Source organism: Aspergillus nomiae, assembly GCF_001204775.2.
Source record: "Aspergillus nomiae NRRL 13137 chromosome Unknown contig00562, whole genome shotgun sequence".
Classification (NCBI taxonomy): domain Eukaryota; kingdom Fungi; phylum Ascomycota; class Eurotiomycetes; order Eurotiales; family Aspergillaceae; genus Aspergillus; species Aspergillus nomiae.
The window spans coordinates 6,869-17,044 of NW_015378617.1; the positions used below are offsets into that span (position 1 = coordinate 6,869).

Genomic DNA, 10,176 nt, shown 5'->3' on the forward strand with positions numbered 1-10,176 from the left:
AAATACGTTTAAAAGTTGATCCAAGCGTTCTACAACCAGTTTCCAGAGTACTAGAGCCGTGACTTTGCCATCTGGACAAAATTATGCGGGAGTCACTACGGACCAGGGTTCGCAGACAACACATTGAAGTAAAACCTTGCTATCCAGCAGGGCAAGGAAAAAGGAGAAGAAATCAACCTGGATGCCCTCGGCGTCACAACGGCTTCACCCACGCCGCTGATGTCTACGAGTCCTACATTAACTATGCGTTGGTGGATATTTATCTACCCTTGATCACTCCGGCCCAGGCGGCAGAATACTACACGAAATACTACGGAGCATGTCTGCCTGCGCTCAACATGTGCCCGAGCCCGCTTCTTAAGCTTAAGTTAAATATACTAAGAGAAATCCTGGAGGAGAATAATATAGGCTTATTATTTTCGTAGAGCTGATGGTAAATCTCGGAGACAAGGTATCGAAATACTCTTGGATAATTAAAGCTACGTTATTGCGGGTACAAGACCTTGCATAATCTCATTCATTGAACTATAGGAATTATAAATAGGCCATGGAGTGACTAGTTACTCAAGGAAGTGGTGGTAGTAACAATAGCTTTGTATAAGAGTGTCCCCTAGACAGTCTACATATCCCCACAAGTTTGTGTGATAGGTCTACTTCATCGCACGTCATGTGGAAACCATCAAATACATATCCTTATCTCTGATAGTGGAGACTAGCCTGAATATCTATGTAATCTTCTATCCGTTTTCCGCGCTGAAGCGAAAGCTACTAAGATAAACATACTTACCATATGCAAAATTCCGTGAAACACTCAAATGACCACAGCAGTATTTTGTCCACTCAAATTCTGTTTACACCCGCAAGAGAGACAGTGTAATTAGCTAGGCTATCCACCTAAATAATCTGCTGTAAAATAAATAAGACTATAATCAGTACTAACAGGTTATAGTATGATATAATTCTATAGCTATTCTTTGAGATAATTCACACGACTTTAAAAATCGAAACTAGACCTTTTCTTTATCGAATACCCAGCAAAAATATCTATATTGTCTTTATTCCATCCCTTCCTTATACTTATTAAATACCTAGCCGAATATGTTTAATAGCAGAGTTCAGATAACCTACACATAAGCTAGAATTATTTAGCTGGTAGTGATATAATACTAAACTTTGGCGAAGGCCTTATCATAGTAATATCGTTAACAAGCTCCTGAGTGTTCTAGGCAAATCAGGCGTTAGTATAGTATGTAGGTTGTCTAAATACTTGTCAATTTGGATAGCGATTTCAGCGATAGAAAAAATTTTAATACTCTCGAAGAGACTGGGAGGCTCCCCGACTAAGCTGGAAGCAGAATCTGAAACCAATATATTGGAGATTCCATTAACTAAATCCTTGATCTCTTGGTTTATCGACGCGCAGAGTAAATACGAGAAGTCATTCACAATACTTTGGATATTATCCAGATTTCCGCAGAGGGGGCTCCTTGGCAACCGCAAGAGAGCTGGTGACATTCATACAAGATCCTTCAGATCCAGCTGCTGCTCTATCAGATTCTTTGTAAGGTGTACATCACCCAGTTGCCTCCTAGCGCTGCTGCTTGTGGCACAGGATGACCTGCTGGGATGGCCGTCATAGTCAAAGGCAATATGGCCACAGGTAGGACCTTAAAGCACCTCATGGTTTAACTTTGAAGTCAAAGTTTTCACAAGAGTAACGACTAAAGCAAGACTCAGCCGGTCGTGGGGTGGCAGTGTTGATCTGTCGGGGATTGGTACTACTTTTTACCGTAATGGGATACCCCAGGCACGGTTTTCTGCAATTCGCCAACCCCCACAGGGCTTTGGCCGGGGAATGGGGTTACAGGATCTAGATTCAACCGAGGCGATACCATCTCAGCGTGACCCCAGAGAAACCGATTTCTGGTTGACCCACTACCAACCAAGTCTTGCAATAGGAGTCCTGAAACGCACGTAGTCACTAACGGAGTATTACAGCACACACCTGAATCGGGATTCACCGTAGGAAGCTTGAATTTAACTCCTCAATGCCCCCCTTTGTGAGAGTATCCGAGCCTGTGGGCATGTGGGCATGAATGTATTTCCTAATTTCCGATCGTCCATTTTATCTGCCTCTCTTCTCTCAGGTTGCGCTTCTATCAAAGTCTCCCTTTCGACCGTAATCGTTCGTTACAATATTGTTTATTTCCCTGAAATACACTGTTTATGAGTTATGTCTCGAGCTGTCTCTATCCTGGACCGTAGGTCACGGTAGACCTAAGGACGTTATCGAATTGCAGGATAGCCCATTGAAATAAGGTGTACAAGACTTGATACAAACATGCATAATTTCAATTGAAGATAAAATACGGCCAATCGGCGCGCAGTCAAATAACCTCAATATATACCAAATTCACCTCAACAAGTGATGCCAAAGGTTGTTGCCGGTTACCGAGCAAGATTAAACAAAGGGCATGGTGCTCATATTGCCTAACACATCCCCGCAGCACCGCATGCCGCGTTTGGATCTATAGTTCCAACCAGCAGATCAAAAACACGCGGTCCAATCTTGGCAGAAATCGAGCGACATGGTTCAGCAAGCTCTGGATTAAGGTTGGAGCACATCTCCAACACTTTGTCGCCGACTGCACTCTCTGTGCTATTACTTTCGAGGCCTGCCTTGACAAATTGAATGGCGTCGGTGCATGCTTGACATTTGACATGGCCTATCATGGTATCGATGTCCGCTTCAGATATTCACTCCGGTGTCAGTTGGGCTTTTAAGGATATCTTATGATTCGCACAGAATGCACTCACGAGTTGTGCTTGGTAAAGCTGCAGCCATAGCCAAAAACGCAAAAGGCAGGAAAGTCTTCATGATAACAGGAGGGGATTGAGGAACTGGGTCAACTGTTGTGCAAAAGATGAGGATTGTTCTGGCTCTGAGAGTCTAATGTTGCTCTTCAACCAGGCACCTGCGCACCTTTATATGTTGCTCCCCGCAGATTGATTCCCGCATATTCATCTCCGCGGATTGATCACCAGATGCTCTGAAGAGAAAGGACTCACCCCTATTCAATTACCGAACCATGGGAATGGATAACTTCCCTATCCATGGTAGTGACAGGAACCAGAAAATATTCTCACTGAAAGCTGTGAGTTGGTTACTGAGTATGGCCATCTTCAACCTCTTTAGATATTTTACACTCACGCTAGAAGGAATTATTGGCAGCCGTTGGAACTGTTTAAACTTTCTAGCGTCTAGACGTTCACTAGTTTACCCGGAATGAAACCGAGTGGAGTTGACGTGCACGAAATGCCCCCGGATCCGTCCCGAATACTCGACATGATTGGGTGACAAGATATTTGGTTATGCTCCACGCCCTGACCCAGAGCCTTCTTGTGGCTTCTCCGCCGTTGTTTCACTTCGAAAGTTTATACCACCCTTTAAGGACCGGGATTGTTCCGACTGCATTGAATCCTTAGAACACGTCAACTCCATTGTACCCTTTCATGGCAAACAAAAGTGGTACCCTCTGTGCCAAGGCGGCCGTGATCTAAGATATGTTTCTTTTATGAGGCAACTCTTAAATCAATTACCGATATAACGGGATAGAATGGTTTCGATATTTTGCGCCCCTCTGCGTTTCTTGATAAGCACTCACTCCAGCTAATAGAACCATCAACTGCGGCGATGGTCCTGATCCAATCATACTCCGCTCCTTGCGACTTGGATTCGGTCACTTCCCGCGGCCCCTCGCGCACTATAGCTGGGATAAGTGTGACCAAAATCTGAACTCGCCGTCTGCCCCATACGAACTAGGACTATCCTTTGACACAAACGAATGGTCAGCAGCGAAGCGGGGGATTCTAGTCCAAACAATGAACACCTTTAATGCGGCCCGAAATGCCCCTAAATATCGCCGGGAACATTCCGGCCAGAGCGAGAATACATTCAGCTTCCTTTCTGTGCCGATCTTCGGCACGGTTTTTGTTAAAACTAGCTACTCAAACGTAAAACCATGACGAGTCGAGGTCGCTAAACTTAATGCAGCCGTGATTTTTTAAGCTTTACGACCGGACCTCGGATTGATTCATCCCAGCCAACTAAATATGACTTTATTTACCGTTTATCTAAAGGCTATCTGGAGGGTACTATTATTCTAAGAAGTAAAGTCGTTGTGAAGTCCTCTGTTTTCTCATTTTGTTCTAAATTTCTAATGGTGCTTTTAAGGGTGGTAGATGAATCTTGGAAACAATGAGTAACTTTACACTGCACCTTTTTGCAGGGGTGGGAAGAACCAAAACCAGTTGCACTGATAAGAGGAGCAATATGCAGGCCTTTCGAGACCATTTCTAAGGGCCGCCCATTCCTTAGAGGCCAAGATGGGGCCTTGACAATCCACAGTTAGTTGCAATAGTTCCTGGGCACAAGGTGAGCCACATTGTTATTACGGACATATCATTTAGTAACAGATCTCAAATAATATCCAACTGATCGTGCACGTTGAGGCTGTTAGCTCCTGATATTCACATGCCTGCGGTGTGCAGAATAGTGGTATAAATCGGGGCTAAGTAACACGGATGCTTGGTTGACTATGACGTAAAATCAGAGTGCGTTGTAGAAAACACAATGAACATATCTGCTATTATTCTCCTTGCTATAACATTACTGCTGAGTGCCAAGGGCACTCCTGCAATTACATTACCTTCTGTATCACAGCCTTACGTACCAATCAAGACATTATACCCGAAAGGCACCTTAGTAAGGCCCGCTACAGGGTTGAGCACCGAAGAGATGGAGTACTGGGCCAAGCGAAAGCGTGTTGCAGATGAGGCCCTTCGGAGGTGGCCGGCCAAGACCAAAGACGGGTTTAACGTGGACAGTATTGAACTACCTACAGTGAGTTGCAAGTGCTCCCTTCTCTCCATTGAAAAAGAGGTTCAGCTTCGCTGACAATAATCATTCATAGATTGGGCTCACTACCAGGGGCGGAGGCTATTAATCTTTTCTCGTTGGAGCCGGAGTGTTTCAAGGATTAGATGAGCGGGACAGTAATGAGACCACGAGTGGCCTTTTTCAGGCTTTTATATATCAAGCTGGTCTCTCGAGAGGGTCCTTGTTGCGCTCATCCCTTGCTGGGAATAACTATCGGACAGTTACGCATTTGAAAAATGGGTTGTGGGTAAAAGGGTTCTAAAATGGCGTTCTCCAGCCAGGTGGGTCTATCTCAGGTATTTACGAGGAAATCACGCTCGATATAACTAAAAAGAGGGCAGCTGGATTCGAGACAATACTTATAGACCCCCATGGTCGATTGCTGCCTTATCAGCTATTTGCTGGGCTAGACTACAGTGATAACCTAATCTTGTAATCGCACTGTAACCTAGAATAGCCATTCGGCTAGCGTTGTAGATCAGCCCAGCGAAAGTTCGGATATCCACGCCGCTGCTTCCTTGTCCAATATTACTCATAATGGTATCATGCTATTACACCACAAGAGCTATTCATTGGAGATAGTAAAAGCGACTCCTTAGTGGAAGCTACGTGATAGTTGCAGAGACTCATGTAAGCTTGTAGATACCATTACTCACCACTATATATCCTCGAGAGTAGAAAGACAAGTTTGCTTTACCATGCTGCACGACAAAGGTATTCAATTGGTATTCATTATTGCTTGGGTTATACAAAGCTAATCACCGTTGAAAATCAACCACCTGACAAGATGGGTCTGTCTGTAGCGCCTCTAATCCAGGCTTTCTAATTGCCTAGTAATTGAACCCGATCTGTGCGGTATTGGACCGAAATAAGCCTCGCCAGGCGCTAATCCCCGTCTTTCTAAAGCCTACCCCAATATCATTCAGTACGTTTCTAGCCTCGAATAATCTAGTGAGTCGCACCTAGGGAGCCTCAATATACCGCGCTAGGGGCATCCGAGTAAACGCCTTCTCTGGCCCGGTGTGCCACATCCAACTCCATGTCCATGTAGGGTAGGAGTATCTCAATGATACTGAAGTTCTGTTGACCAAGGACAGAGCAGAAGACCAGTTACTCTCGCAGCATAACTATAAAAGCGTGGATACCGGGCCTGGTAGAACAGTAGATTGGGTAAAAGGGGATAGCATGGAAGACAAGGGCAGAGCTGGTAACTAGTAGATTTCCGGGCTGCCCTTCCTTAATACGGGCTCCAGAATGAGAAAGGAAGGCCCCCAAGAGTAAGACTGGGGCGATCAGGTTGACCTGAATCTTGCTGGCGATGGATTCTTCCGTGCTGGTCGGGGGATCGAGGAGGCTGAAGCAGCATTGCACCCCAGCATTGATGCAGATGGTATCGAGAGTGGGATACGCCGTCAAAATCTCCCTCGGCCCCGTGAGGAGCCCCGCCTGGTTACTGATATCCCACTCGCGCGAGTGGAGGCCCGGCGGTTCGTTCATGAGTTGTTGAAGCTGCAGGTTGCGGCGACCAGTAATGATGACTTACTTGCTGGCGGCGCGAAACTTGTGAGCAAACACTTCTCCGATGGCTGATGTGCCGACAATGATGAGAACCGTAGTGATTTGGGACGGCATATTGGGTTGTTTGATGTGAGATGTGAAGAATATAAGGAGTGTAACCAAGGGTAGGCGCTTTGATTTGATGCTGCGAGGAGGAGCAAACAGACTTCCAACCATCGCCCCTGCCCACTTCGGCCGCCATTGAAATATAAAGACCATCAGAATGTGCTTCAATCTGGCTGTACAGCACGATTATATCAAATCCCCAACCATGCCTGTGACTTTCGTCGTATATCTCTTTAGAGACCAATCTGAGGACAATATCACCGGATTGCAATCTCTCCTCCAATCGTTGGAGCCCGACCCTGCTCTGAGGGACTTTCTGGCGCAGTCATACAAGGCCATCATCAAAGAGATCTTGCGGCAAGGCGAGTGGCCGCAATGGCTACCAACCTCCACATCAACCTTGCTTAATCTATTGTCTACACAAGCTATGCAGTACCTCCACTAGAGCATGCCCTAACAACCATTCCACAATCCACCACCTTTGCATAGTACTTATTAATAGTTATAATAGATCAAGGTCAGTCACACAGGTTCCATAATATAATTATAGTTAATTTAATTTATTATCTACTATACTTAGTAAAGATTAATACTTTTGATATTAAGTATAGTCAATCTAGATTAACTATCTAATTTTTAATTTAACTGTAATTAAGTATAGAAATCCTATCAATTTAACTATAATCTAGCGGTTAGGTATAACTGACCCCATTAACCTAACCTAATCTGGCCAAACGCCAGTCTAGGCCCATCGTAGGCCTAGGGGTTAGGCTTGGACCTGGAGTTTGGGCCCATTCATAGGCCCTGAAGAAGACTAGCCGTGAAGAAGCCTACGCACGCTTATGAACCTGGCACAGGTGGATTAGTACGAAAGAATATATTCCAGCGCCGATCAGAAGCTGACTCGTGCGACAGTGCTTGTTGAGAATTAATCAATTTTTATAAAAAGTGGGTTTGACGTCGCATTCGTCAACCTCTTTCATTCTGTTGTGAAGAAAGCTCTCGCTGGCGAGCTTCTCTCGGAGGTACTACGAGATTACTTCATGGCAGGGACCGGAACGTATTTGTTTTGAGGAGATCCTTTCCAACGTTTGGACTGGTATTTCTACACATAGTACGGAGCTCTGTTCAGCTTCATCTGGTGCTGAGAATACTCAGTGCACCGCTTACTAGGTGCAAACTTCCCGTTATCAAAACATGTATCGACGAAGGATTCTGGACAACTGTGCGAGCTCTCTCCAAAGCGTCTTCGATTGTTCTTTCACACCACACCGTAGACCCAGGTTTGTATGTTCTCCAAGTGCGCGCGTAGGCTTCTAATTTTTCCATTGAAGATCGGGCCTTCAGATTTCTGTCTAGGACAAGTTCAGCCCGTCATCCCCGGTTTCGTGAGGGCTTGGTCATAAATACCGATTCTTGTCAGCCCATTCCGCCTCTCATTGTACGTAGTCAATATCAGGTGCCCTATTTCGACGCTTTCTCTATCGAGGCATTCCTTGATCGCATGTAAAAGTTTGTCGCCGCAACGATCCGAGAAATGACTGAAAATGATCACCCTCGCGTGTTCGATGTCGATCCTATCAGAATTAGCATGATGCCGACACAGGGAGTGCATGCGTGGTTGTCTCTACCTTTGTAACTTGCTCATTTCTGCAAACCATGACACCGCAGTGGACAACCCAGAGTCATTATGAGCACCGTCAAGGAACCAACTGTGCCTGCCTTCCTTTATCTGCTGGTAACGCCCAGGCCATTCGAATGCCTTGATTCCACGGTCGATACATCCCGCCAGGTTGGTCAAGCTGTCGGGCATCATGATTGAGATCCACTCCGTGGCCACTCGTGTTGCAAGTGAGCAGTTTTCATTTTGAAATTTAATCACCGGCAAGGATGGGTCAGGCTCCACGAACGATAGTGTGACCTTTTTCTCATTCGCACGGTTCATAAGAGCCTCAGCGACAATTTGCTCTTGAGGTGATGAAATTGCGGGACAACCAGGCTTAAAGATGCCCGCCTTGTGCCAAGCGATATCTTCAATGGTAGGCCCGAGGAATCTGACATGGTCTTCTGCTATTCGAGTCACGGCTGTCACCACGGGCGATGCTACGACATTCGTCGCATCGTACTCGCCGCCCATGTGTGGTTCGTAGACCGCGACGTCCACCCCCTCTTTGAGAAAGACATGGAAGGAAAGAAGGGTTAAAAGCTGGAGGTACCGGGGGATATCCATGTCGACTGTAGGCTCAAGTGGCAGTACATCCCATATCTCGTAAAAAGCCTTCGTGAAAGCGTCTTCCTCGATCGGTTTGCCGTTGATCCGAATCCGCTCACGTATGCTGAGAAGATGCGGTGAAGTATAGAGCCCGACCTTGCACCCAAAGCTCTGGAGTATAGACGAGATATATGCGCAGGTGCTACCTTTTCCATTGGTGCCGGCTACATGAATCATGTTCAAAGTCCCCAGATCTGTTTGCTGTTCGACGTCAGCCGCAGCAGACACTTATGGTTTCTGGTGTCACCATACAGAGTAGCTGAGTAGTTCCAACCATTTTGTCATATCATCCGAGCCTCTCATTTGGCTCAAGCTCGGCTGGGCACTGGCACGTCTTCTATTAAGCAGCTCGATAGCGTCCTGCAATTGTTAGACAGTAGACACAAGAATCGACGAGCCACTCACATCGTAGTGTCTCCCCATTGTAGTAATTATCAAGGGGCCATGAGTGTCTTGACGATGGTCGTGCGATGTGGAATTGCTTACCGGAGCGGGGTCAGATATCACCTGATCTATGTCTCGGCTCCCCATATACTGTGTAGACTTCCCCAAGCGCCTGGTCACCAAACCTTCGATCCATTGGCGAATTTGGCTTAGCTTTCATTCTAAGCAAGACTCGCAGGATGTCCATTGTATGTGGAGCGCCTCAGGGTCCCATAAGGAGTCTTGTGCTACCAGACTGGTCAGACCCGTGGGCCTACAGGACCTTTAACAATGCTACTTTCCCTGTGGAAATCCTAGTAGGTGAGAACCACAGCCTCCAGCTGATCTTTCCGCATCATATAAACGCGCCTGGAAAGATGCACCCTACGTGTCGTATTCAGGGCTTGTCTACTCGTCTTACTGCACGTTGGTAGCTGTGCTCCCTCTATCCACAAGTGCTTTCTACGGGGTCATTCTCCGTCTGATCTATCTCCCTAAGCTTTGGTTCCCAGGCATAATGTACTTCCCATTTGAGGTAAATGCCGGCGGAATGAATTTTAGGAACACATCAATCAGCAACTGGGCGATTTGCTCGATATCCTGTCAGATGCTTAGACTGGTGAAATATGGGACTGATGTCCACACCACCCCATTTCAGAAGAGGAAACCAAACGGTATTTTAGAAGTCAAAGTAAAGCCATGGTCTCTCTACATAAATAACGCTCGTGCATCATCGCTACCATGCAGATAACCTTTTCGGGGTTGCAGAATTTGTTGGCAAGCTTGATCATTTCTGGTAAATCATTTCTGACTGCACCAATGTAGTCCTGACCTGAGCTCTTTTATTCTAGCGATTGCTCTAGAACTTCTTTCTGAATTGGATTCGCCACGTCCGCTTTATACCTCCTACCCCCTCCCC

General features: G+C 46.1%; 2 protein-coding genes across 2 annotated transcripts; both read right to left on the minus strand.

Annotated features, from left to right (window-relative positions):
* Nucleotides 1–6,049: 6,049 nt before the first annotated feature.
* Nucleotides 6,050–6,436, minus strand: ANOM_011607 (uncharacterized protein; the record flags this gene model as incomplete). Its single annotated transcript, XM_015556863.1, has 1 exon — nt 6,050–6,436. One exon carries the CDS (start codon nt 6,434–6,436, stop codon nt 6,050–6,052), a length of 387 nt encoding a protein of 128 aa, XP_015401588.1.
* A 1,492-nt stretch (nt 6,437–7,928) lies between these two features.
* Nucleotides 7,929–9,257, minus strand: ANOM_011608 (bifunctional folylpolyglutamate synthase/dihydrofolate synthase; the record flags this gene model as incomplete). The annotated part of the gene is made up of 4 exons (XM_015556864.1): nt 7,929–8,139; nt 8,194–9,035; nt 9,087–9,194; nt 9,240–9,257. 4 exons carry the CDS (start codon nt 9,255–9,257, stop codon nt 7,929–7,931), a joined length of 1,179 nt encoding a protein of 392 aa, XP_015401587.1.
* Between the last annotated feature and the right edge of the window lie 919 nt (nt 9,258–10,176).